The sequence below is a fragment of the Trachurus japonicus genome, chromosome 14 (assembly GCF_045865225.1).
Source record: "Trachurus japonicus isolate A0001 chromosome 14, Traja_1.0".
Classification (NCBI taxonomy): Eukaryota; Metazoa; Chordata; class Actinopteri; order Carangiformes; family Carangidae; genus Trachurus; species Trachurus japonicus.
In genome coordinates this window covers 23381629-23409470 of record NC_140920.1, presented here as the reverse complement: position 1 = coordinate 23409470, position 27842 = coordinate 23381629, and the positions used below count along the sequence as shown (strand labels likewise).

Below are 27842 nucleotides of genomic sequence, written 5' to 3'. Positions count from 1 at the left end.
ACACCATCGGACAGTGAAAGTCATCCAACAACAATAAAGCGAGATGCTCACAGAGTGGTGCTGAACCATTTGCTGGATCCGCTAGATGGCGCTCGAAATTTAGGAGACAGCAAGAGAGCACCTCTGGCTCACCTACTGGCCCAGTGTGGTCAGATTCACCAGCTGCACAATGGCCGTTGTGTAAATTAAATTATTGTTGTATGTATAGCTATATGTAGCCTATGTATGTTGTTTTGGCAAAGTCCTCTGTGGCCACAAGTCCCCATCAAACACAGATCATTGTATTTGCAGACAGAAGTCTACTGGAATATTTTGGGAACAGATAGTATTTTTGTGCTTTTATTCTGACAGTATGGTGAGACATAAGCAGGACAGAGAGGGGGAGGCGACATGAAGCAAAGGGCCATGAGTTGGACATGTGCCGACTCTGACCAGGGGAGCCACAGAGACGACCTGGGACCAGTCCCTTAATTAGCATCTGGTGACTTTAGACAGTGGACCACATGAGCACAAACAAACAAAAGTCACATCTTAAAAATTAGACTGACTGCATGGACATGTGATTAGTCAAATATTGGGGATCCACTTATAACCGTAACTATGTGCTAGTAGCTTTTGGGGCCCTACACGGGTCTGAGGCCGTTGCCATTTTGCCAAATTGGTAATCCAGTTTTGACTCAGTGAGTGTCTCCACACTACTTTGTAACAATTGTGATTGATACACAAATATAAAAACAGAAATTAAATTGGTCTTTTTTTATAATTGCGTGGGCTCATCTGTCTGACCCCAGATCATCGAATGTGTTGTTTGTGAATCCGAGCTCACCAGGCTAGACCTCATAATTTGATCAGTCTGTCCTAACCCTTGAATAATTGATTGGGTCTGATTTGCCCTTTGGCTGACTCTCCTCAAGAGGTACTCCACATCTCTGGGTAGACATCAAGTACCTGGCCTGAAAAAGACTCAGCTGCCCACAGTTTCCTCACTCTGCTCATCCTAAACAAAGCCTCTCAGCACATGGGAACTCTGCCAACTGGGCTTTAGTAACCAGGTGCTAAAATAGTATTTGTTTCAGTCTATAAATGAAACAGCTCCAACAGGCCTGTCTGATCCCTATTCTAACTGTTTTATTTTAATTAGCATTATTATTATTGTAATAATAATAGTATTATTATTATTTACATTGTCTTGAGAAAGCAAATAGAGGGTTACAGCGGGGGGAAAAGAAAACTATTTTCACATATGAGCAAATATATTATATTGGGAGCATTACTGAAAAAACAAACCTAATCAAATGTTTATACTGGATTCGAATGGTCAAGTATATGCCTGTAGTCTTGATTAATTAATTCAACTGTAACCCAACCAATTAGGGGTTCCCCCAGTGTGTGGTTCAGAGAATAAAATAAGAGAATAAGTAATTATTTTCAAGTTTTGGTTTGTCATTCAACAATATCTACGGTGGCTATGAAGTTACAAATAAAATGGATTATCCTCATCAAGTAGGCAGAAAGTCTCAATGTGGCTAACTCTGTATTTTCAAACCTGAAATTTTAAATTCATTTCAATGTCCATTCAGTTTTTGTCTTTGTCTGTGCTGATCGTGCTTCATGTGGTGATTCCGGGGTTTCCTCTTTCTGTTGTTATTTACTTATAAATGAGCCTAACCTTTTGCTACTAAGTCATGTGTTTAATGAGGATCCGTCTTAGATAGAATCACACTGTCACGTTGTGTTTAGGCTGATGATCAAAAGGCTGAGAGCCTAAGAGGCCACATAGTTTCTTGGAAAAATCTGTGCCACAGTCAAAACAGTGATTAGTCTGTAGGCAACGTGACCTGTTCAAATAAAACCTGACCCTAGTGTTTTAGTCTTCAACATGTTGAGAATAAGGCTTATATCATATTTTTATAGCCATTTTTCTGCTCCATTAAGCAAGTGACACCTGCACAACCTCTGTATTTGATCTAATACCTGAGGTAAGCCTTGGCCATTACAGCACAGTAACCCTGTGCCTTGTGGGGCATCCAGTTGGCCAAGAGGTCACTCTGCTGACCTTGGCTGGATTCCAGCTAAGGCCTTTGGTCACATCCTGTGAAGTACTTCAGAAATTAAACACTTGCATTTTATTTCATTACGTAGTGTTTTTTAAAGACATGGCCCAGTTGATTTCACTGATTAACTAAACCCCCAAGCCATCTGGACCAGTATATTTTCAACACTGGACCTCATGCTCTGTGTCCTCAGAGATGAAGTAAATATTCTGAATGTACCTGCTTTGGTACTTCACAAGAATACATCTTTTAAATAACTGTGAATCAGTGAATCTGTTATAAAACACCTAAGGTGAGTTGTTGTTATTGCCAACTTTGATATCTTGATTAGGAATTAAAATAAAGTTCTACGGATCTGACCTTTCAAAATAAGCTTGTTATAATGGACCTGTCAAAGGATTGGTGGGGTTTCAGAGGTCAAAGGAGAATCTTTCTGGTGAGTCTGCCTAATCTCTGGCATGGTACTGAGACACTGTTGAATAAGACAGCTTACTCTGACGTTCCTTGGTTGCTCCCATCTTCCGAACTGTAACGGGACTGGGATCCCTTAATCTGTTGAGATCACATCGACGAGCATCTGCAACAAGGACCTACACCTGTTCCCTCACTACTTACTCCTACTTACAACTAACCCTAACCCTGACAAGAAACGTTGATGTTTAACATGGTTTACATATCCGTGTTGACATTTTTATATAATACGATGTACAAGATATACAGTATATAAAAAAACAAAACAAGATTTTTCATTCTTAGACGCTGTAGCTGAGTATATCCACCTGGGAATGGCAGTAAATAAATTGTGGCCTCAAAACAACAGATTCTGACAGCCAGGGTTTTAATGGTGATGCTCTTTAGCCACTTCCAGGTACACGCTGACAAGCTAAGAAACACCATAAAGAAATAAAAGATTCTATCCATGCTATCCTGATGTTTCCATGCTATCCTGATGTTTCCACTTAGACCAGGAACATGCTTGATGCATTACACATGCATGGCAGCTGTAGGATGCATTGGTTCATCCTAGCCAACATATCAACATGTTGTAGCAAGCACGCAGCTGTGTCACATGGTCCAGAGATTCAGCCTGTTTTTCATGTGTGGCGTGTGTGTAATATTACTGTAAACCAGCCAACATCATATAAAATTTGTCCAGGTCCACTGTTTGCTTCTCACTTTGGTTTCTGGCATAAAACCCTGAAGGCAAATGTCTTTCTTGAGGTCAAAAACATGTCTATGCTAGTTCTCTTGCTGAGTCCCAGCAGATGTAAGAAATCATATTTGATTTAATTTCTCACAAAACAACATGTATGTGGTGACTCATTTTGACATAATAACAAATAGGACACATTCAGGCTACTATCAAAATGGGATACTATCAAATGGGCATTTCTCAGAAGGGTGAAAGGAGTATAAAATTAATTTCCCACAGTAGTGCTTTTTTTTTTTTTACACATACCACTATAAGAATATATTAAATGAAACTGCTAGTATTTGGTTTTACATTATGTTACATTTACGAATTTTAGATTCCCGTCACTTGTTGTGTGTGTGGGATCAAGTGTCAGCGTACGTAATGCCACGCCCGGTTATATGATGTCATATCCATTAGATATGTTTTTCTTTATCAGATGCCTTTTCAGAGATGTATTAGCATTGGTTTGAGGTCATTTTGTGTGTGAAAATATATTTATACAGAAAAGCTTGACTGCAATGGGAGACAGTTAAAGTAACAGCCTTTCTTTATTGTTTTCTCTTATTCACAATTCCCTCATTTGCTGGTGGAATTCATGTGTCTGAAGTTTAACATCATTGATTAAGCAATACAGAAAGGACACAGCCAAGGTACAGCTCACAGATAGATCAGGCAAATAATAGCAGTTGAAATGCTATTATTAAACAGTCACTAACAAATTTAGCAGCACCCCTTATGTCATGACACATCACATGGCTCTCTCGCTCTCTCTCTCTAGGAAATTAACTATGGTTTTAAAAAGGCTGAAAACAATATGGCCCTGATTTATTCCCCCCCTCTGAATTAAAGGACTCTTGATTAGTTGGTTGAAGAGCAGGGGGGATTATCAGCCTACTACAACCATGGCCACGTGGCGGCTATGCAGTTGTATGTGTGTCCCTGTGAGCTGGTATTTTTAAACCCTTTGTAGTCCAAAAAAGCCATCCGCTGATTGCTTAAATGGATTAAGAGGCAGTCAACAGCAGCAATAATGGACTGGTTAAACCTAAAGGATGCCCACAGGGAGGCTGCGGGTATAAAAGGAGGGTTCAACTGTTGCTGACCACACAACCCTGACACTCTACTAAGATCCCAGACAACTGAGGAGAGGTAAGTCTTCCTTATGTCATTCTTATGTTCAGATGAATGGATAAATGAATGGATGGACGGCTGGATGGGTGGATGGATCGAAGGTGGCAACACTCTGCTTGATGAGGAAAAACCAATGGGCTCAAAGATCACATACTCAACCTAGTTCTCTTGCTCTTTATATTTTGTTTTTATTTGTTTTTGTCAGTTTCAATTCACACATTATGGGTAAAACATTACAGTATACTGATGAGAGGTCTCTCTTGGTGGATTGTACAGTAAAGCATCATCAAATATTAATGGCCGTTTCACAGTTAAAGTGTTTTCCCTATCTGAATGCAGGCTCAATTTGATGAGTAAGTACGATAAATTAGAAAACAAATCAGCATCCATACAATATAGTCTGAGGATAAACTGACTAAGTTGACAGAGAGATCTGACATCAAGCCTCCACAGTTATCTACAGACAGCCAACATCAGTTGAGCTTCACTGTGTAATACTTAATAGATTTACCCCTTACCATTCTGATCATTCAATATTTCTATATTAGATGTATTAATGTCAATGTTGTATTAACCAGATAAGTTGAGAAGCAAGAATCAAAGTAAAGCACAATATAGTCAACAAGGATTGCTCTGTCCTGTGCTGTTCCCTTACATGGTGTTGTCTTGCAGATGCAGCCCTTGTTCTTCAGCCACCATCCTTCATGCATTTACCCACCACAGCAATATCTGTGCATACTGTGTCAAACTGTTACTTACTCACGTTTTAAAATACAGGAAGATGCTGGGTAGCTATATCTTCTCCTTCCACTATAAAGATACACTCATAATTGTGTAATTTATAGATATGTGGATAATAGAATAGCTTGATTTGTACAGTGTTGCATCAATTATGCAGTCAGATAACTTTGTTTTGTAGTTACACTTTATTTAAAGACTTTTCAAATATCTGCCATAGTGTTCAGTGTTTAGGTTTTTATTCCTATTAGATGACTATTCCACAGAAGTCCACAGGATAGTTAATGATGCTTCCAGGTGAAGTCAAACACGACTAAATACCTCCGATGGTTTCATGATGAAATCTTGTCGTGATGCAAATACTCACAGCCTCCTAAACTTTCCATTACAACCCTCATTATAGAGCTATAGATGGCTATTGTTGGGACTAACTGCCTCATTAACTCCACTACAACAAGCCAACGAATGGGTTTTATCCATTTAACCGTCCTTGAATAGTCAACTCGGCTTTGGCACTGCTGTTGCATTTGAGGAGGATAGACTGTGACATAATCTGGAGTACCATGTAAATCTGTCTAGTGTGAGGCCGATGTGAGTTGGATTGGAGCTGGTTAGCAGATACGGAATAACAGATAACAGTTTTAGCTCAAGAGCCCCAACACTGATGGTGTAATCTTATCCCAGAGGATTAACCTTCCGTTCTTTTTAACAGAAGAACCTCTGTGTGGCCGGCGCCTATTAAAATGCATGTACTAACTCTGTTTGCGTAAAAACCCTATGTCTACCAGTCGATGACTTCTCCTAAAAGTGTGTTTTAGATCATCTTGTGCGTTTTTGGGATTCTGGAATAAAAAAAAGAGAAAAAAGGGTGGTTTTACTGAGCAAAGACGGTAGATAGACTGCATTTATATATACATTATATAGCCAGTCAGACACACAGCTCAAAACACATTATAGTAATGCCTCACATTCATACACACACACACACACACACACACACACACACACACACACACACACACACTACAAAATAACAATAGACTTTGTTATGGCAACCCAGATAAAAAGCTCTTTGTTGGTTCAATTTTCAAATAGTGTGTAAATTTACTAAATTGAATTCCCAATCATTATGATGGCAATTCTGGGCTACGGTTCAGTCTGTCAGTCTGTCAGTCAGTCAGTCAGTCTATTAGCCTCAGGAGAAGCAAAGGCAGTATACAGTGAAAATCCACTGAAACAAACAAACAACAACAAAAGAAAACAGTCAAATCATGCATCAAGTGCCAGCGACTTGTGTGTGGTCAGTGTTGTCAAGGTCTTCATTCAGTGTTTGTGCTTTATTACATGCATTTTTCCATTGATAGTTCAACTGATTTATTTATTTTTTATTATTCTATTGCTAAAATAAAAGAATCTTGATGTGCCCAAAACTCATAAAATCAGGGTTATGTTATTTCATTCATTTTTACCTGCTATTTTGAAAATTATGACCAAATATTCCAGTAACAGACTTCTAATTATAAAGCCTGTGTGGCGAGGTCAAAATGACTCTACTGTAGCTGCCTAAACATTAACAGCTGGCAAAAAATTGATGACTTAATCCAAACAATTTACTGATGCTGCAACCTCTGTATAACATTAAATTACATCTGCTTTTTTTTCTCCTTTCCCACCAGAACACCAAAGATCATCCAGAGATGGCAAAGTAAGTGCTGTTTTCCTGTTGTTGGTAGTTGGTAGTTCTCTTAAAAGGCAAAGCTTAGACTTCCCAAATAAATATAATAATTAAGAGCATATACGTTGATTAGAAGAGCTGAAAAGCCTATATGGAAACGTGTAATCTATTGCACACTTGTTAACAGGTCAGCCAACCAAAGTGACAAGTAGTTTTAAAGTATTTATTTAAGGTTTGCAAAAGATTAGTCCGTTGATGTGACAGTTCAAATGTGGTCCTACGAATTAGCTACCTGGGATCACACTGGTAATCAGCTATTGGAGTGCCCTGTTGCAACATTTGTAGCTCCTTCACCTGGGCGTGCCCCTTAATCCGGGCGAGATGAGGTAAAGCTGCTCCACACTTAGCTATTCCGAACTGGATAAAAGGAAGGAGGATTACAAGCCCTCCTGTTGCTCGCCAAGAACACTGCTTTACCTTGAGAGTCTAAAACTGATCATGATTTTATCTGATTAATCCAGACGGTAACTCTGCTGTTTACATCTACATTATTTATCTAATGATGTAGATTAAGGGAGTAGAGCCAATGGAATGAATATTATATCTTTTTGTTGCAAACCAATATTAGATATAAGTGAGTCTCATGTGTCAGATTGCAGAGACTAATTATGAACAGGTTGATAGATTAAAACCAAATTCTCCTTAAGTGATGTTTCTGTTCTTATTGTCAAAGGGTTTTCAAGAAGACCAGTGGAAACGGAGGGGTAAGTTGACACTTGATGATTCATCTGAGGTTATTCTGAGGTTTTGAATGAACAATGAATGAACCAGGGTTTTAAACACTTCTGTCGCCCTCTTAGCTGACCCTCTACCTGGGGAAGAGAGACTATGTGGACTCAGTGTCTTCAGTGGAGAAAGTTGGTACGTTCCTTCTTCAGCATGTGAATGTGTCTCTGTCTATGCAGTTACTTTAAGGTGATGAATTTTGCATAATTCTGTGATACTACCACTTTTACAGATGGTGTTGTAAAGCTGGACCCAAAAGATTTTGGAGACAGAAAAGGTAACCACATTAGAATCCCTTAAGGTGCTTACAGGTGCGAAACACAATGATAAACTAATGACTCTCCCATTGTGTGTCGACAGTGTTTGTGCAGCTGTCATGTGCCTTCCGTTACGGCAGCGATGACCTTGATGTGATGGGTCTATGCTTCAGGAAGGACATCTGGTTCCAGCATGTCCAGATCCATCCTCAGGAGCACAAACCTGAAGTCAGCGCCATGCACGACGTCCTGTTGAAGAAGGCTGGGGACGGCGCATGCCATTTCACTTTTGAAGTATGTGTCCAGTTACAAGTCTAAAGAGTTAAAGACATCAGCTTGTTCAGCCTATACACCTCTCTTCAGGGGTTAATGTTGAAATGAAAGTGATTCAAGTCATTTTAAATTTAAAAGGACTGAGAAAATACCATTTTTCTATATAAATGTTCATCTTTCTCTCCAGATTCCCAACAACCTGCCATGCTCGGTGTCTCTGCAGCCTGGACCTGATGACAAGGGGAAGGTAAATCTCTTGTTAATCTGGTAACACCATTCACCTTCACTATAAAACAGGCTGCATCCCATAACCTTAGTGTGTTGGCAGGTATAGTAACTGTAGGTTTTATTTTTGCTCGCCAGGCTTGTGGTGTCGACTTTGAGGTCAAAACTTACCTTGCCAAGGAAAAGAGCAACGCTGATGAGAAGATTGAGAAGAAGTAAGCACACTCATCTCTTTGTTCACTATTCTGCCAAACTAAAATTGACTTCATCCTTTCTTCTTGTTCACTTACAATCACCTCTTCCTCTCTGTCTGACAGGGATACTGCTCGCCTTATCATCCGTAAAATCCAGTATGCTCCCACTGAGGTGGGCGCTGGGCCCAAGGCTGATATCTGCAAAAGCTTCATGATGTCCGACAAGCCTGTTCACCTAGAAGCTTCGCTGGATAAAGATGTACAGTGGCAAAACTTAATTACTAATTTAAAGCAGTCTCATAACACTTTCACAGACTGAGAGTACTATGTAATCCTATTTATCCAAACAACACTCCCTTCCATTAACTGGCTTTCTCCTGATTTTAACCACAGCTTTATTTCCACGGTGAAGACATCCCAATTAAAATCAATATCAAGAACGAGACCAACAAAACAGTCAAGAAAATCAATGTCACTGGTGGGCATTCTCCTGTTGACAGCAATAACATGTCTTATACCAAAAGCACAACGCAAATACTTTGTCTCACTCTGTGTATTGTATTCATTCTTCTTCACAGTGGACCAAACCACAGACATTGTTCTCTACTCAGCAGACAAATACACCAAGTCCGTTTATACCCAGGAGTTTGGGTATGTGGATAGAAAGTTGAAAGGACTCACTCACATATATAAAATATAATATCAAACATCAGTAAGTATTGCAGGAGTTGTGATTGAGGACATGTTTATGCATGGTTGTGCTTGTGTTTCATCCTCCACAGAGAGACAGTGGACCCTGAAGGCACCTACTCAAATACTGTGATCATCAACCCCCGGCTGGCAGACAACAAGGAGAAAAGAGGCCTGGCGCTGGATGGACGACTGAAGGATGAGGACACTAATTTGGCCTCCACTACCATGTGAGGGCACAAACACAGCAGACAGAACTAAAGTAGAATTCACATGTAATTAAAGCAGAAGTAAGCGGAATGTTTGTGTTAATATAAGTCTTAAATAGTTATATCTTCCGACAGCAATCACTTATATAGAGTGTTTGGTCTGAAACACGGGTCTGTCAGTCACTCTGCTCTGCTGTAAGCCGAGGAGAAAACTTTCCTTGTATCCTACAACCTTTATCCAATGAGGAGAGAGAACGGCATAAAGTCGCGGTCCTCTCTGTGTGTGCAGCCAAGGGATGCGCGTGAATGTGGTGACGTAGGGACGAGGGCGGGGACTAGAAGAAGTTAGCCAAAACCACCGGATCGCTTACTTCTGCTTTAATTTAATCACTGCTGGAACATCGGGACAACTAGAGATATTGAATAGAGCCTCTGAGACGCCTTTTTCCTCTCTGTGATTTCACATTTACAGTAGCCATGAAAAAAAAAGCATGTCAGTTAAAGGGATATTTCAACATTTTGGCAAATTCGCCTATTGCCATAATCCCTATACTCTTAGGAGTAGGTTAATTACCTTTAATTGTCTGTATTTGCTTTGTGTGTCGTAATGTTACATAATTATACGTTATTATTTCACACCTGTCCACGAGAGTGTTTTGGAGTTGTTGGATTGTGTATTTAGTTTGATGAGAGAAACACGGAAATACCTCTGTTCAGCAGCTTGCATCTTTGCCCCGCCGATCCAAAAACAGCTTGCACTGACAATTAAAGGTGATGAACCTACTCCTAAAACTATAGGGATTATAGCAATAGGCGAATTTGCCAAAATGTTGAAACATCCCTTTAACATCCATGATGTCTTGTAGTCGTACACTTAACTAATTTAAACCCCCTAATCCCTCAAATCCTTGTAATTCTTCCTCACAACAGGCTGCGAGAGAATCTTGAAAAGGATGTGTTGGGAATCCTGGTTTCTTACAAGGTCAAAGTCAATCTGATGGTGGCCGGAGGAGGGTGAGTGCCTGTTCCTGTCAAGCAACATTTGATGAGTAAATGGGGTCAGAAGAAAAAGAAAACAGCCCACACAACCTCATTATGCTCCAGATGTCTGTTTTCTTTTTCTTCTGAAGCTTTCTCCTAGCCCAGCACACCAAACAAGAGATGTGCATATACTCTTGCAATTTATGAGTAAATGGGGTGGAATGAACTCAAACTAACTTATGATGTCCCTCTTGTCTTTGTGTAGCTTGCTGGGTGGCCTCACAGCCAGGTGAGTACATTCAACAGCCCACGTAACCAATAAGCTGTATGTCTATATTATCTATATGATTCTGATTGGTTGGTTTATTTTCTCTGCAGTGATGTTTCAGTGGAGCTGCCATTGAGGCTCATGCACCCCAAGCCTGCAGGTATTGTTTCAATCACCCATGCACACATAGATATCTGATCTGTCTGCTGGTACCCATGCACCTCACAGTTTGAATGCTGGCTTTTCTAAAGATGTCACCCTCTCATCCTAATTTCTTTTTTCTTTCAGAGTAAAGATTGTACATAAATGTAAGTACCAAATCAAATCTTATTTTTGGAGCTATCACCTTGAAATGACAATTTTATCAAAACATATATTCAGCATTACCTAATGCCTGATGTGCCTGTGCCTGATTAAAAACAAACCAATTTTATCACACCTTCCAGGACTGATTAAACGAATGCACATTAACATAATTTTTTGTCATGTGGATTTTTAAATTCATGTGACAATTTTATGTGCAATGTTTTGTCCATTAGTGCATTAGTTGCAAACCTCTCTTTACTTGTTTTTAGAGAGGACGTTACCCTGGAGGTTGAAAAGAAACCCACCTAAAGGATGAAAACTCAAGGAGGTGCAATACAACGAAGGACGAAGAATGAGGATGACAAAAAACAAACAAACAAGATAACCACACACCTGGAGAGAAGTGAAAGGGTCTTTTCAGCATAGAGGACATTCATGCGGATGTAACATCACCCCCCTCACACATTCTGTTGTCTTTGTTTTTGTTGGTTAATTTGTATCTTTTAGCTGTAGAGGAAGTATTCACCCTGCAAAATAGTCTTCAATATTTAGTTCCATAGAAATAAAAGTCCTTTCCACCCAACTTCAAAGTTCGAAGGGGGGAGATGGGAAATCAGTTTGAAGCCCATAAAGCCAATGTGCTTTGGATGAAAGTGAGTCACTCACCTGTATATTTTTTCTTTCTGTGAAATGTACCAGCTTCTGTTTTGGAGTGGCTAAGTCAAGTTATCCAAAATACAATAAAATAACTTTAAAAACTGTTTTTTGTGCGATGCAGTTTTTCCCCCCCCTGTCTCATCATTTTGCTGGTGTCCTATAGTTGATTGTTTGTTGGTTTTAAACATAATAAAGGAAGTTCATACAGTTGATACGATAGATATCACAAGTGGAAGGCCACTTTGGGTTCAACATTAACTACTATCACTATAGCCAGTCTCACCCAAGAGCAGACAAAACATAATGAATCAATATATTGTGAAATAAATAAAGTGTGAACATATCATGCTCACATATGGCTCCTGCTCATGGGGGAATAAAAGGGAATGAAATTGCACAATGGTTTTGTTTGGCTATAGCAAAAAAAAAAAAAAGACACAATGGGAATTTAATTATAGGGAAGCAAAAGAAAACAGCACCATTATTAAAGACAGGCAACAGAACAGGAATCAGGCAAACACAAAGACATTTTATGAAACTCAGAAGGAAATAGCACCATGTGATGATCTGTAGAAAAAACAATGATAGGGCCTTTAATAAATTTCAACATATTTTAACACAATAAATTAATAGAATATTTGATTTAGATAGATGTCATTTCAGCCCTTCAATTAAGCTCAATGCTCCAGAAAAACGTAATAGCCTAATGGCTTTAAAGCCAGGTGAACACATTTTGAAGAACTCCTTTTAGGGATGCACATTTTGATTTTTGTCCCTGACTGATCATGCTAAGTTGATAAATAACCTGATACAATTAAAATTCTCTATTAAACGTCTGTGACTTAGTTTATGCCGATGGGCGATTGAGAAGAGATCTGAGATGCCACCGAGTTAACAAACAGATGAGCTCAATTAAAGATGGTAAAAGTGAGTGGGTGGGCCATGTCCCTCACCTGCATAGCATATAGACACTGTTAGTCCAGTAATTTTAGGCCAAAAAAGGGGTCAACGTTGAACAAATTGCAACAGAAGCAAACTCAACTGATTTTGTATCCTCAACATGTCCTGAGTGAGGGAAAAAAAGCCCTGAAGAAAGAAGAAAGAAATTAGGGGAAAGTTTCGAAAAAGACCCAAATATATCCCATTTATACGCCTATTAATTATTTTTCTCACGTGAATAGGGTAAAATTTTTAACCTTCAGATATCAGATATCCATGAAAATTACTGAGTTGATTACTTACATTAAGACAAACAAAAAATGTATTACACGTTTTTTGAAATTCTTTGTTAACATGAGCAAATTTGCATAAATTCCACCGTTTTGACGGCACATGTAAGGTGCTGTGGTGGTAGGCTACCAGCATGAAAATTGGAATGAGTTGACTCCATCGGTCAGCTGACAAGAAATCACTTTAAATTTCAAGGTGACTGCAATTTTTCAAGATAGCTACATCCTAGTAGAGCAGGTATGAGCAAACAGTGCACAATCCAATTATGTATGGTTGCATACATACAACACCTGATAGCCCAAATGGGTTCCATTCAGACCTTAATATTAAGTTTTTTAACTGTAATATGTTAACAAGACTGAACAAGACATTTTCACCTGCTATACCCAATGTTTAGATCAGGTGTTGTATGTATGCAAATTAGCCATACGTAATGGCTTTGTCTCAGACATTTAAAGTTAATTGTTGTTGGCTGACCTCACGAGTCAACTCATTCCAATTTTCATGCTGGTACCACCACAGCACCTTTATGTGCCGTCAAAACGGTGGAATTTATGCATATTCATGCAAATTTGCCCATGTTAACAAAGAAATTCAAAAAACTTGGAATACATTTTTTGTTTGTCTTAATGTAAGTAATAAACTCAGTAATTTTCATGGAGATATCTAAAGGTTAAAAATTTTACCCTATTCACATGAGAAAAATAATGAATAGCCTAGGCGTATTGGGATATATTTGGGTCTTTTTCGAAACTTTCCCCTAATGGGATTCTTCGGGGCTTTTTTTTCCCTCACTCAGGACATATTGAGGATACAAAATCAGTTGAGTTTGCTTCTGTTGCAATTTGTTCAACCTTTTTTAATAATTTTAATGACTGGACTATGCAGTCTGAGTTGGTAAATGTAATGTTGTATGTTGAGTTTCCCGCCAGCAGGGGTCCTCAGCAGCTTCCGCTCAAATGTCCCTCTGTGAAACAGCGACGAAGAAGACGGCGACGTGACGTCATCGCGCACAACGTGTAGCAGTGGAGCAACATGGCTTTGAATGGAGGTATGTGAACTTGCTAACTTTGACATTTCTCGTATTTGCTTATTCTGTTGCTCATAAAGCAGCGCTGTGGCGCAAGAAAACGCGGTAGTTCAGAGTGTAATTGAATTTGCTTTAACCAACATTTATCGCCGCCGTCACGTACATGCCGCGAGCCAGACGTTAGCCGGCTGCTTTGCTAGCTGTCTCGTCTAACTTCGTAGCAGAGCACAGTGGCTGCTGCTAATCACGTTTTAAAAACAGTACATCCTAAACCAGAGAATTCATTATTTACGACGTACAGAAATATTACAAAACCTAATGAATATAACAGGATGAGTGGCAACAATTAGTCTGTTTTGTATCGGAGAGAAACGCTAAGTTGTACGAGGGTAACACTGTAGCTCAGCATCTGTGTAGGTGCAGACCAGTTGAATTAAACCAGCACTTTGTTACTCACTCAGACGACGAGGACTTTGAGTGGGAGCCTCCGACAGAGGCAGAGATGAAGGTGATCCAGGCTCGTAGGGAGCGACAAGACAAAATCAGCAAGCTGATGGGAGACTACCTGCTCAAAGGATACAAGATGCTGGGAGAGTGCTGTGATGTGTGTGGGGTGAGTGGAGCGACTGTTATTTTTATCTTTGAAGGTGGCAGCGCACTGATAATGTAGAGGAGGAGGAGTGATATAACGTCTGTTTTCTGTCTCCAGACTATTCTTCTCCAGGACAGACAGCAAAAAAACTACTGTGTTTCATGTCAGGAGCTGGACTCTGATGTTGACAAGGACAACCCTGGTATATATACACACAAGAACACACACATTTACCATCATTGTTCATCTCAATTTGTGCCTCTTGTAAATTGTATGTGCTCTTGTTCCTATGTCTCCCTCTCTTCCCATCTCCGCTCCTTTCAGCTCTTAATGCACAGGCAGCGTTGTCCCAGGTGAGAGAAAGGCAGCTTGCATCCCAGCCCCCCGCACCGTCCCCGGCCCCCGAACACAACGGAGGCCTCAGCAGCAGCAGCAGCAGCAGTGCAAGTGGGCTGGTCCCTCAGCCCAGACCTGAGCACTGCGAGGGTGCTGCTGCAGGAGGGAGAGCCTTGCTGCCTCCGCCCGCTGTCCCCGCTCCTCCAGTTCCTCCCTCCGCCGCGGCCATGGCGCCCGCTCGTCCCCCAGTTTGTCCACAGAGCCCCGCCCTCCAGCCTGTGTTAGAAGAGGCCGAGGAAGCCGTTCTAACCAAACTCCGTTGGGCCACCACCCAGCTACAGAGCTCGGCCTCCCTAGAGGCGAGCATCCAGCTCTGCAGCCTCATCACCAGCTGTGCCAATTCACTGCGCAGCCTCAAGGAGCTCAGCCAGTAACCATCGCGGGCTGGCTGAAACCATGGAATCATGGGACGCTGTTTCTATTTGCCACTGTCTTGGAATACTGACTCCGTTTTGCTGCTTTCGCGGCATCTCTCTTGGACTGAGTCCCTGTGTAGAGCTGAATTCAATATTGATCCGAAAATGCACTTGATATGGGATTAAAGTGTCAACAGTGCACAGGTTACTAGGTTGGGTTAACATAACTATGCCGCTGGTAGAAATATCTTGTTACATGCTTTCTTGATATGTTTATCTGACTTATAATTTATGATTACAATAATAAGTACATCTTCATTTCTCAAATCAAAGTTCTTCAGTTGTCGGTATTAAGTTTAAACCTTCTGATAAATAGGGCTTAATCTATATACAGAAAAATAATGCCAACATATCTGCATTGTTTGGCTAGCTCTGGCTAATTCAGAATAGACACAATCCATTATTTCCTGACTGCAAATCACAACATTGAACTTCAAGCTAAAATCCCTGTGCACACATTCCTGTGTGATTGTGTGTGTCTGTGCTGATGTACAACATGCCACTAGAATGTAAGTCATCAGTTAAATTGTATAGCATGTTGGTATGTTGTGAAACACACCAGTCCTCTAATCTGACCCTGCTTCTTCACACAGGCAGGAACACGTTCCCTTTTGCTGCTCAGTCTGACGCTCTCTGGTGGTATAAAGCTCGTCATTGTGTGCTGACAGTTCTTAGGTTTTTATTGTAAATATATTTGATGCATGATGGTAGCGGTGGTCAGTTGACACAGTGATGCTCGGATGAGACAGGACAATTATCAGGGGGCAGATTTGTGGTTTCTCACTCTTTGGAAACATCAAGAGGAAATAAACTGTGCACTGTACACCGGTAGATGGCACTTCATGTTAGAAAAAGCAAGCTTCAGTGTTGTTCAAGGCTGTCAGAGTTTTCTAAATACAGGATGTACCTGAATAAAACTTTGCCTGTTCAGGATTTCTGCATTTGGTTTTTCTTTCCACAAGAGGGCGCCAATTGAAACAAAAAATGTTAGACGTTTAATAGAGAATGCGATATTGCCAGTTTCACCTATATAATGTGTTTTTTTTAATGTGCCACATGAATTGCACTTATATCTGCAAGATTTCTGCCCGCAGGCTTCACTGGTGTGGGACATTTCAGTTTCTGTGATGAGGGTAAATCAACAGTCCAGCACTGTGACTATTTATGGGCTTGTTTAGAGATTCATCTCTTTGTGTTTTGAAAATGTCTAAATGGTAGCTCATGATGGATCCAGTTTTAATCGATCGCAGCACAGACGGTCTCCTTTGTACCGGGGCGGGGCGTGGATCTGTCACTACCGGGCGGAGCTGGCCGGAGCCTGTCGGTGAACTCCCACGCACAGGAGAGGAAACACAACAAAGCCAGGAAGCATGACTTTAACCCAGCATTCACTGCGTCTACTGTAGCCAGACCGCCTCCACACAGCAGGACCGCATCACGACCTGCAGCCTCCCGGACCCCCGTGTGCAGCAGCGGGGGGAGAACCTGCTCAGCACCCGTAGGTGGTGGTGAGGCGGCGGTAACGCATTCTCACTGTGTATGAGCATTTTCCCAGTCATCACGCTTTCCTGCAGAAGCTGCGCCGGTGCGTGCCCCGCTGACTCCACTCCGTGCCGCGTCGTGATGAACGGGAGCGGGTGCAGCGCGGCGGACGGTCCGGTGGGGGGGGTCTTCACGGTGGAGGGGCTGCCGCCGCTGCCCAAAGGCCTGAGCGGCATCCTCAACTCCAGCGGCGGGTCGTGGCGGGACATCGAGAGGGTGCATAGCAAGAGAGCGCGCATCCAGGCCGACATCAGCGGCGGCGACGCGCCGCGCGGTCACAGCAAACCGGGCGGACTGGACGCGGCTCTGGCGCTGCTGCGGAAAGAGATGGTGAGGAGCTTTGTCCTGTGCAGACTGAAATCTTGCGGTTAGGCTTTTAATTTCTCATCAGTGGATATAGTTTGCTCCGTTGTCATCAGAACAACGCTGGGAGAAGTTTCTACTACTACACCAATGTAAAAATGCTTTGTTATAATGAAACTAGTTCATCAATGTGTTGAGTTTAATAAGTTTATCATCTGTTTCTTAGAAACCTCTTATTTTAAGAGGCAACTACTGATACCAGTCCATCAAATAAATGTTGTGGAGTTAAAAGGCAATACAAGGCAAATGTATTTGTACAGCACATTATTATACAGAGAGGTTATTATTATGTGCCTAGAAATAAAATAAGCATTGAAAGCAAACATATAAAATAAGTAAAGTATAAAAGGCGGAATAGAGAAACAGTATAAAACAGAATTTTTACAACTATGTAAAAACACAAGTTTAAAAACAGATAATTCCTCAGTGTTGACATTATAAAAAGAACCCCAACAAACTCACCTTGATTCAAACACAACTAACAGGTATAGCCATCTTCCTAACTTGTTGTGAAAGTACTGTTTGCTTTGCTTGCGTCTTTACCCTGCTTTGTCACTTTTTTGTGTCCCTGGAAACACTTGTGTTGTGAGTCTTTGCAGCACACGTGTCTCAAATAAGGTGAATTTGTTTACTTAATTTTAATGTTATCATGATTCTGCTACATAGTGTGAGTTTTTGTGCACATGTTGTCAAACTGAGTCAATACAAACTGATATAAATTAAGTTATTTTCTGAATTTGTAGCACAGTTGTGTCTTTGAACGTTCTTTCCTGCAGTGCACTGGGCTCTCAGGGCCACGATACTAACTGGCCACATAACCAAGCAAAACATGAGAAAGTAGCAAGGACCACAATGGAGATGCTCAGTAGCCACTGTTATTTCTATCAATCTACTGTTTCCTAGGCAAATGTGATGTCTTTGTGTGTGACAGGTGGGTCTGCGACAGCTCGACATGTCTCTGCTGTGCCAGCTGTGGTCTCTGCACGAGGCCATCCAGGAGTACAAGGGCGCCTCCCTCGCCTCCTTCGGTGCTGACAACGGATACTCTGAGGAGGAGGAAGAGGAGGAGGATGAAGTCGAGGAGGCGGATGACGAGGAGACCGTCGTTCTCTCGCAGCCTTCGTCGTCTTCGTCGTCCTTGTCTCTGCCACCGCCCAGCAGCAACTCCAGAGACCAGTGGATCAAAGACTCCTTTCATATTCCCTGACAGACAAACGCTCCATGAACTAAACACTGTGGAGGTATTTTGTCACCGCTGGTCTCACTTACTGTGCCTTTAGGCTCCATTTACACTGGCTTCTACAGTATGCTATTATGTCCAGCACATAGTCTTATCCGCTTACATTTTTTTACACTGCAAAATCACTGTCTGCCTCTTTCTGACACTTCTTCAACAAAGTATTTGGATTTTTCACAGCTTATTGTAAGAGCAGTGATATACTGTGTTTGTGGCCTTTCCATTGACATTGGACCAAGTTGTTGCTCCACTGCAGGTTTGAGTTAAGCTTCAATGTGTCTTGTTTATTGTTTTGAGTGAGAAACTGAACTGTACAGTACAGTTCTTCCACAAGTATAAAGCTGACTATATGGGTCCCAGTTGTAATTGATCTAATGACTATTTGTGGTTTTGTGATGATTTCAGGCTGTACAGTGAGTATCTCACACAGTATTCTTCACCATTTAGTGTCTTGACTCAAGAACAGAGGCGGCGTTGATCAATAATCTATATCCTGTTTATCATGTATAATAGATGATAGACTGTAAATCCTTGAGCCTTTGACACAGTTTGCACATTGATTGTTTCCTACAAAGAATGTTCTGGGAAATGTTGTTTAATTGTTATTGACTTCTCTCTTATTTGAAAAATCATCCAAACCAAAGACACAGACGTCTCTCAGATGACTCTTGGTTGTCTCTAAAAGTGTGTGTGAACTGCTGGAAAACAATTACATATAGTCAGAAAAAAACAATGATAGCAAACTGTCATTTTCTGTCAAGACACAAGGCTAAAGATGAACTATAATGGGATTCTGCTCTGAAGTCTTGTATCCAGACGTATTACACCGTCATTAGCTGCTCATAAATTGTGCTTTTTTTTAGTATTTTCTTCCTTGTTTAAATGGATAGTTCAGGTTTTTTAACACCAGGTTGTGTGAAGTAGTCATGCATAAAAAACATGTTAAAAACACAAACCAAAACATGTCTACAGGTTTCATGTAGAATATTTCTCAACACTTTATCTTCCCTTTAAAACTGCACTTTCCATTGACACTACTTTATTTGAAACTGCTAGGTTACCATTCCTATGTGCACAAGTGCACTGATGGAGTGCACTACATCACGCTGCTGCTTTCTGATTCACTCAGCTGACCTGCAGGTGGGAGCTTTTTCAGGCGCCTCCATGCACAGCGGCGCATCGTTCTGTCAGTCTGCCAGGTGCTTCCTGTCAGGTTTCCTACCTGGGAACGAGCTGAGCAGAATCTACTGCAGCTAATGTACCAAGTAAGCATGACGACCTCGCACAGCCCCACGTCAATAAACCTGCTATCTCCCTTTAAGTGCACCTAAGTCTTTGATGCAATATTTATCAGTTCAGTCTTCCCATCACATGTAGGCTTTAGGATGGGGCATAGGACTATCACACCCTGTATGTTAAGAAATAAAAGGGCACTGAAATGGTCTCACAGTCTCATTTACTTTATGTGTCAAAACAGTTATGTTACAGTTTTATAAACAACTAAATGACTTTTTTGTACATTAATCATAATATAAAACTACACTGTATAGCACATACATGCACAGGGTGATAACTCAGTGGATGGCATTGCAGAACATGACCAACAGGGGACACACTGTCCCCAGTTAGCAGATCACTATCTCCTCCTCCTCCTCTGGGGTCAGAGGCAGCAGTGTGGGGAAAAACCATTTGCTGTGGAGACAGCAGGAGTGAAGGGGAGTAGAAAATCTCATGCTGCTCTCTATTTATAATCAACATGTGTTGAGGATATAGTTAGAATATATCTGCCTGTCTGTGGCTCTGTCAGTCTGGGTGTGTGCCCATCTGATCCATCACAATGCATGAAAATCTGGTTCTTTCTTTCATCACTTTACCTTTGCACCTTTTTATTTCTACTTCTTGTTAATTCTGGTTTCAATCCGTCTATTTTGTGCCCAGTTATTCCTGATATAATCACACCCCCACAGTTATGGTAAGATCTGCTGCTCAACAGAGTGTGATTATTATTAAAGTAAATAGACATTTGACTGGATGTGACGTGGGAAGGACAAAAAGGTGTTTGTGGGGAAGCTTCCTCTGGAACACAATGCATGGCAAGATCAGTATTTAAAGTGAGGAAATGCCCCCAAAGTTGGGAAAATAATCAAATACTCCTGTTAAAGTGATAGTTCACCCAAAATTCAAATTTCACTCATTATCTACTCACCCTCATGTCAACTAAGAGCTGTGAGAATTTTCAGAGGCCTCCGTTCCTTCTCTGAGTTACGGGGGGGTTCCGCACAGCAGTATTTGTCCATAATAATGGTTGTCAATGGGATACCAACTTTCTTCGTCCAAAAAGACACACCAAAAATCATCCAAATACCTCCATACTGCTCGTCTGTAATGTCCCTCTTGTATTGAGAGCCTGACATGAGAAATTGTTCCGAAAAAAATTAAATAAGTCTATATTTTAAGCTTGTTTGTAGCGGAAGCTCCCAGTGTCTCGGTTCACTGCTCTTCTTGTGTCAGTGCAAATCTTGCGTGATTTGCACTGACCTGCGGAACAATTTCTCATGTCGGGGCTTCAATACAAGAGGGACATTACAGACGAGCAGTATGGAGGTATTTGGATGTTTTTTGGTGTGTCTTTTTGGACGAAGAGGGTTGGTATCCATTGACAACCATTATTTGGACAAATACTGCTGTGCGGACCCCCCGTAACTCAGAGAAGGGACGGAGGACTCTGAGAATTCTCACAGCTCTTATAGTCGACATGAGGGTGAGTAGATAATGAGTGAAATTTGAATTTTGGGTGAACTATCCTTTAACTATTCATGGGTAAGTGTTGGATTAAAAGTGTAAAATATGTTGTAAAATCGTTGGTGTATTGATCAGATCTGTCCATGAGGAAGAGAGGAAGCGGTAAGTAGCAGTAAGTAGCCTAAAGTCGGGGTGGGGAGGAGCATCACATGTTGTTCGGTGTGTGTGCATGTTTAGGGAGGGAAGTGTACTTAGAGCAATAATGCCCCTGTGAATACTGGACCCACAGTGTAATATTAGCTCAACTCTGAGTCATGAGAGAGTGTCCCTCTCCTCCACCACCAGCAGCTGCCTCCGTCCATCCATGCTGCCCTGTTCCCCCACCTAAAAATACACCGCTGCTCTCACTGAGGAAAATCCCTGTGCCTTGACCTAGCTTGAACATAGACACACACACACACACACACACACACACACACACACACACACACACAGAGAGACAGGAGTTGGTTTGCCTTCCATGCTTCTCTCCATGGAAACTATTCCTCTGTAATTAACTGGGATGAAACACACTTTTCTGGAGAGGACTGTGCATGACGCAGCTGGGACTCAGGAAGTGACTATGAGCTCAGAAATTGTTATTTTATAAAAACACAGACACTCAAAGCTGACAGCCTGTAGGAAGAGACAGACAGGATAGAGTGTACAGTGAACTAGTCAACCAGCTGATAAGACAGCTGCAGTGACACAGACAGCCAGGATCAAAGTCTACAGGTAGGAGGAGTAGGACTGAACACTGTTACCTCAGTACCTCCACACACTGTGCTTCTACTGAACTTTGCATAGTGCTGCATCACCAGCGGGCACTTCTTTGCATATTCCGCCTCACCCTGTAGCCTATGTGTGTGTGTCACTGGCTGCTGTCACTGAGGGAAAGAGGGAGGGTGAACTCATTCTACAGGCAGCAGGACTATATTACAACAACCAGCACTGCCCCCCCACCTTCTCCTCCTCCTCCTCCTCCTCCTCCTCCTCCAGGCTTGACTAAGCTGCTTGTGGATCACAGCCAGAGAGAAAGAGAGAGAGAGAAGTTGTCAGTGCAGTTGTTTGGTTGAACTTCAGCTCCACATGAGGCGTTTTCTTGCCCGTGTGAGAGACAATGAGCAGGGCGGAATCGGTTCCTCTTTGCTGATGGACTAATTGTCACTTCTGTTTACAGCTCTGTCTTTTCTCTGCATGGCGACATCTTTTATTTTTTTATTTATGCCAATCTGAAGGTGATTCACCTCCTTACTGCAAATGTGCGCAAGTTTCAGCTTGTGTGAGGTTCATCATCATCATCATCATCAGCAGCAGCAGCAGCAGCAGCAGAGGAAGGAGAAAGAGAAGAAGAAGAAGAAGAAGAAGAGGACCATTTAAGGAGCAGAAGCACAAAGTTGGATTATTGCTGCGCGTAGGAGTGTGTTTGACTTCACCTCTGTCTCCCCCCGGTGTGTGGAGCTGTGCTTCTCCCTGAGGCAGTCATGACCTCGGTGTGGAAGAGACTGCAGCGGGTCGGGAAGAAGGCTTCAAAGTTTCAGTTCGTCGCCTGCTACCAGGAACTGAGTCTGGAGTGCACCAAGAAATGGTGAGTGAGGAGACATGTCTGACTTCCGTCACTGTGAGAGTCACTTTGAGACATCACCAACACTCTGAGTGACACTGTACTGTATTATGTGTATATAATAAAACGTATAGACCTATATTGACAACCATGTGTTCCCGCTACAATGATGAGTGCGTCCCTCGTGTGCGTAATCGATCCGGATTGCCGGTTCGATTCCCGTCCCCGCCTATCAAGTAGGCTCGTCAATCAGTGAATCGATCTAATTTGCACAGGGACTTGTCCACGTGAAGAATAACTGACATTTAAACTGACAAACTCACCAGTCTGTAGCCTACTGTAGTCTTACCATTTCCTACTTAGCCTGCTGTGAAAATACAGACACCCAGCTGGAGCCTCTGTGATCCACAGTTTTTACAACATCATTTAGCTTAATAACCACAACACTGCACTCAGCACCCACGTGTTTTGCTGTTATTTCATTTTTAGAGGCGCAGTAAAATCCCTTCATCCTGCAGCTCACACTGGACAGGCTTTCCTCCACTTTTGCAATTTCCTGTTGCTCAGAACAGCAGCTGGTAGCTGACCAGGAGATGCTCCCATTCAGCACTAAACAGGCAGAATACATATGCTCAGTTTTAGGGTTGAGGGTTTCTTCTTTTAACATGACTTATGATATTTTTTCAGTTATCTTTTAAATCCATGAAAATATTGTACACATGGCTCTGCAGATGCATGTAGGTGTCGCAAGTATCTTTAAACCTTTACTCACTTGTAAATTTGGCCCTCATGGCATCTTCTTATCTGTCCAGATTACATTAAAAGAAGGGATAACTGTGTGGGAGACTTGTCAGCAGCTTGATAAGAAACACAGAACAACGTTCAGTGACTGAAGAACCTGGTCAATAAAGGTTTCAGAGTTTGATCAGCAGCAGAGAAGCTCATGTTGTCGTAACACCGAGAAGGGAAGAGAAACAATGGTTAAGAAAGAGGGACAACTCCCATTAACAGTGTGATGAAATCAGGGTTTATAAGCCTTCACCATTGGGAGGTCCCAGAAAACCAGACTGAATCCAAAGTCTGATACCACAGAGGAGGTTTTCTGCTCTTACTGATTGTCTACATGAAAGTAGACGTAAAGATCACATCAAACATCAGTGGAGGAAAATGAACTCTTTCGTCCACGTGTGAGGTTAAAAAAGGTCTCACAAGTTACATGCTTGTGTACGAGCGTTGTAGTGGGTTGTTCTAATTTGCTGCTATGATTAGAGACCACAGGCTTTCTCAGAGACACATCAGACAAACAGATACATCACACACAAACCTCTGAGGTGCAGTTAGAACTCTGTATGCTGAAAGTGAAACTGTACTTTTGTATTTACTTCCTCCTCCTCCTCTAAATTAGGCTCCAAAATGAGGCCTTCTGAGAGATGTCAATGTCTTAGGATAACGGAAATGAAGATGCACGGGAGGCCAGAGATAAGAAGGCCCAGCAGTTTGTACATGACACAAAAATGATAAAACGCTGCTGTCAGAGAGAGTCGAGTGGCACAAACATAGTTAAATATTTAGTAATGGGACTATTTTTATGTAACGTCAGGAGTACCCCATGTGACATAAACATGAGAGAGTTAGTTAGATCATTTTACTGCCTGTATCAGCGCGTCACCAGATATTTGATCCCGGACTTTTTCAGACTTGAACATTTCAGCGCAGCGGAGGCTGATGTTTATCACAAACCATTGTCTGCTGCACCATCAGCTACAGTAATTACATGTTACTAAACTGCATTACGCCACTAATGTTTGTCTGTGTATCACCAGCCACAGCCTTCCACCACCAGCCCATTGTTACTGCACTCTCTAGATGTAACTCTGTGTTTTACATTGTACTTGTCTTTGATGTCTCCTATTTTTACTATTCTTCTTTCTCCTTCCTCCTCCTCCTGCTGTTCTCTCCCCACTGATACCCCACTCTGCTGCTGTCAGTCTATTTCTGATGCTACTCCTGACCCCCTAACACACATACCACACAAAACACATGTACACACACACACACACACAGCCATCTCATACACCGATAGGCTAGGACTTCAATATCTATAAACCATCAATATCAATGTTCAAAAGAACAATCTGCAGGTGCTGAATGGTTTTAGATGACATATTAGGAGTAAACATGAGGATGCTGTGCTGGTCTATTATTTAGGGTCCATGTGTAAATTTGAATGTGTCAGTGTGTGTGTGTGTGTGTGTGTTTGATGGTTAAAGGGGGTTCCTTCTTCCTGTCAAGAGGCACGCCTCACATTCAGATCAACTCAGGTCACATGACTCTGCCGCTTCCTGTTTCACGTCCTGTGCTGCAAAGGACTGAGAAATACAATAGCCACATATTTATATGTTTAACAACATTGACATAGAACACACACACCGACAGGTAGATCACACATAATCTATATACAGTACATGAATGGGCTCCTGTGTATGTTATTTCACCTATATAAATACACACAGATAGATAAATGAATGTAGGTACAAGATTTAAAAAAAAACTCACAGATGTGTACACACACACACACACACACACACACACACACGCATCAGTGCCTTATCTTTGACTGCAAGGCATTTTATCCAGCAGCATCATAAGACTTTCTGTTAGACCTTGTGTTTTCTCATTTGGATAATGTTCACTTTGTTCAGAGACTTTATCTGATGAATTTATAGAGTTTCCAGTGTTAAAAAAGGATTTCAGAGCCTTTTTTAGTCCTGTCTTTTATTCAGATGAACTGTGTGTAGTTGTGTAATAACTGTGAGTGCCATGTAGCGTCAGCAGGAAAGGTGAAGTGTGAGTGTTTTGATCTGTGTTTGTGTGTTTCTGTAGGCAACCAGACAAGCTGAGGGTGGTGTGGACCAGGAGGAACAGACGCATGTGTTCCAAGGTAAAACCACTAAAATGGCACAAAGTTACACAAGCACACACATACACACAGAGTGAGAGAGTGTGTTAATGTCTTGTTTGTTGTGCAGCTCCACAGTTGGCAGCCTGGGATCAAGAATCCCTACAAGGGCATGGTGGTGTGGCCGGTCCCTGAGAACATCGACATCTCTGTTACTCTCTTCAAGGTACCAAAACCAAAACACACTGTTTACTATGAACACACACTACACAGACAGCTGGCAGACTCATAAATACAGGTCACGAGTAAGTGAGTAAAGCAAGATAGTAAAGCTTCATTTTTAGAGCACTTAAAAAAAACAAGGTGGTGTAAAGTAAAAATACGAAAAAATACATAATACACAATAAAAAAAAATGTGTGGAAAGTGTCTCGAGATGATGTTTCATTAAGTTGAATTTTTTTAATCTGTAGGAGGCCAATGCTGACGAGTTTGAGGACAAAGAGTGGACCTTTGTCCTTGAGGGTGTAAGTAAATCATCCTGCTTTAAGAATCAGAGACTATAATCAACAAGTGGGAACAACAGAATACAGTTCAATCTGTAAATGTCAGTGCTTGTTTTTCAGGAGAATAAGGGCCATCGTAAGGTTCTGGCCTCGGCCGACATCAACCTGAAGCGGTATGCCAGTCCCACGCCGACCCAGACGGACCTGACGCTGAAGCTGAAGCCGCTGTCGGTCAAAGTGGTGGAGGCCACACTCAAGCTGTCGTTGCTGTGTGTCTTTGTTCGTGAGGGGAAAGCCACGTGAGTCCTAGCTTTTTATTATTTCTCTCACAGGTGTATGTTAAGATGCAATGTTTTTTTAAAGTCTGTGTATTAATTGATGACGGCTGCTCATGTTTATTCCCTAAAGATGATGAAACGCCACTGCGATGTTGTCTGCTTATTCCAGACACTACAGCTCTAGACACACACTTGAAAGTGGACATAAACTCCAGTGGTTCTTCTGTAAATTTTGTGTGTAGCTGAAGCTGAGAATAAGTCCACTTTGGAGGCTTATAAATGAATAAAACCCTGACTATTTGTGTTGTAAATAGTTTAAAATGATAGTTCAACATTTTCACAACATCGTATTGTTCCGTTATTATCTCATAACGTGGTGAATGTGTAGGTCACAACTTGTCCACGAGAGCGTTTTGGAGTTGTTTGATTGTGTATTTGATGAGTTTGATGAGGGAAACCAAGAAATCCCATTAGCCTCCGTAGCGTAGCTCTGAGCAGCTCGCAGCTCTGCTCCACCGTTCTAAAAATAGCTTGCACCGACAATTAAAGATAACAAACCTACTTCTAAAACTATAGGGATTATGGCAATGGGCCAATTTGCCAAAATGTTGAACTGTCCCTTTAAATATGTTTGATATCCATCATGAGGAGTTTCCGTATGAAGTTTGTCCTTGCTCCTCCTCAGTGATGAAGACATGCAGAGTCTGGCCAGCCTGATGAGCGTCAAACCCACCGACATCGGCAACTTGGACGACTTCAACGAGAGCGATGAGGATGAGGACAAGAAGTCAGTCACCGCTACAGGTGGGCAGACTGATACTGACACTGCTCTTTCTCTCTCATCTTCTCTGTGAAATACTTCAGCTCATTTCTTCCTCCTCTTCCCTCTTTATTTCCTTCTTATTCCCGCCTGCTTTTCTTTTTCCTGGCTGCTGCAGTCGTCCCACACACTCTAATTCGTCCAAATCGCCCTGCTCCCCCTCCACCTGACAAGCGAAACTCCACTGGACCCACTTTTCCAGCCTCAGGTAGCTCCTTCTCCCTCTCGCTCTCACTCTCTCCTGTCATCACCTCTTCCTCCCAGGGAAAAGATGGTGTAAACAGGAGCGCTCTCTCTCTCCCTCTGTTTGTTATTAGAGGTCTCAGTTTATATAACAGTACTTCACACATTCATGTCATTTGTTCTGCAGTCCTTTCCCACATGACTGGACAGCTTCTTCTAACTAAGTTCTTTGCATACCACATACAGTATTTCTTATCTAGAAATTAAGCGTGAATCATGTGACGATAGGCTAAAGACAACTTGTATTCAAATGTAGTGAAGATTTCCTGGAGCCATGAAAAGCTCCCACTGTGATATGATTCAGAGTT

At 41.7% G+C, this 27842-nt stretch overlaps 4 protein-coding genes across 4 annotated transcripts in view; all 4 read left to right on the top strand.

The window, feature by feature from the left end:
• The first annotated feature begins 4361 nt into the window (after nucleotides 1-4361).
• Nucleotides 4362-10984, top strand: arr3a (arrestin 3a, retinal (X-arrestin)). The gene is made up of 16 exons (XM_085798395.1): nucleotides 4362-4398; nucleotides 6795-6823; nucleotides 7527-7557; nucleotides 7654-7714; nucleotides 7812-7856; nucleotides 7940-8130; nucleotides 8297-8356; nucleotides 8473-8549; nucleotides 8652-8787; nucleotides 8922-9006; nucleotides 9107-9179; nucleotides 9311-9448; nucleotides 10358-10441; nucleotides 10674-10697; nucleotides 10787-10836; nucleotides 10965-10984. Exons 2-16 carry the CDS (start codon nucleotides 6816-6818, stop codon nucleotides 10967-10969), a joined length of 1068 nt encoding a protein of 355 aa, XP_085654521.1. The 5' UTR covers nucleotides 4362-4398; nucleotides 6795-6815; the 3' UTR covers nucleotides 10970-10984.
• A 2893-nt stretch (nucleotides 10985-13877) lies between these two features.
• Nucleotides 13878-16236, top strand: znrd2 (zinc ribbon domain containing 2). The gene is made up of 4 exons (XM_085798396.1): nucleotides 13878-13920; nucleotides 14361-14512; nucleotides 14609-14693; nucleotides 14816-16236. Exons 1-4 carry the CDS (start codon nucleotides 13905-13907, stop codon nucleotides 15259-15261), a joined length of 699 nt encoding a protein of 232 aa, XP_085654522.1. The 5' UTR covers nucleotides 13878-13904; the 3' UTR covers nucleotides 15262-16236.
• Nucleotides 16237-16574: 338 nt separating this feature from the next.
• fam89b (family with sequence similarity 89 member B) lies at nucleotides 16575-18999 on the top strand. Its single transcript, XM_085798397.1, has 2 exons — nucleotides 16575-17175; nucleotides 18140-18999. The coding sequence occupies exons 1-2, from the start codon at nucleotides 16843-16845 to the stop codon at nucleotides 18413-18415; spliced, it is 609 nt and encodes a 202-aa protein (XP_085654523.1). The 5' UTR covers nucleotides 16575-16842; the 3' UTR covers nucleotides 18416-18999.
• Nucleotides 19000-22215: 3216 nt separating this feature from the next.
• LOC146974761 (uncharacterized) overlaps nucleotides 22216-27842 on the top strand; it is a 31480-nt gene continuing 25853 nt past the window's right edge. Inside the window, 7 exon segments of the mRNA XM_085798394.1 lie at nucleotides 22216-22814; nucleotides 25674-25731; nucleotides 25820-25915; nucleotides 26161-26214; nucleotides 26314-26492; nucleotides 27157-27275; nucleotides 27410-27499. Of these exon segments, the coding sequence (XP_085654520.1) occupies nucleotides 22711-22814; nucleotides 25674-25731; nucleotides 25820-25915; nucleotides 26161-26214; nucleotides 26314-26492; nucleotides 27157-27275; nucleotides 27410-27499 (700 nt within the window). The 5' untranslated portion in view covers nucleotides 22216-22710.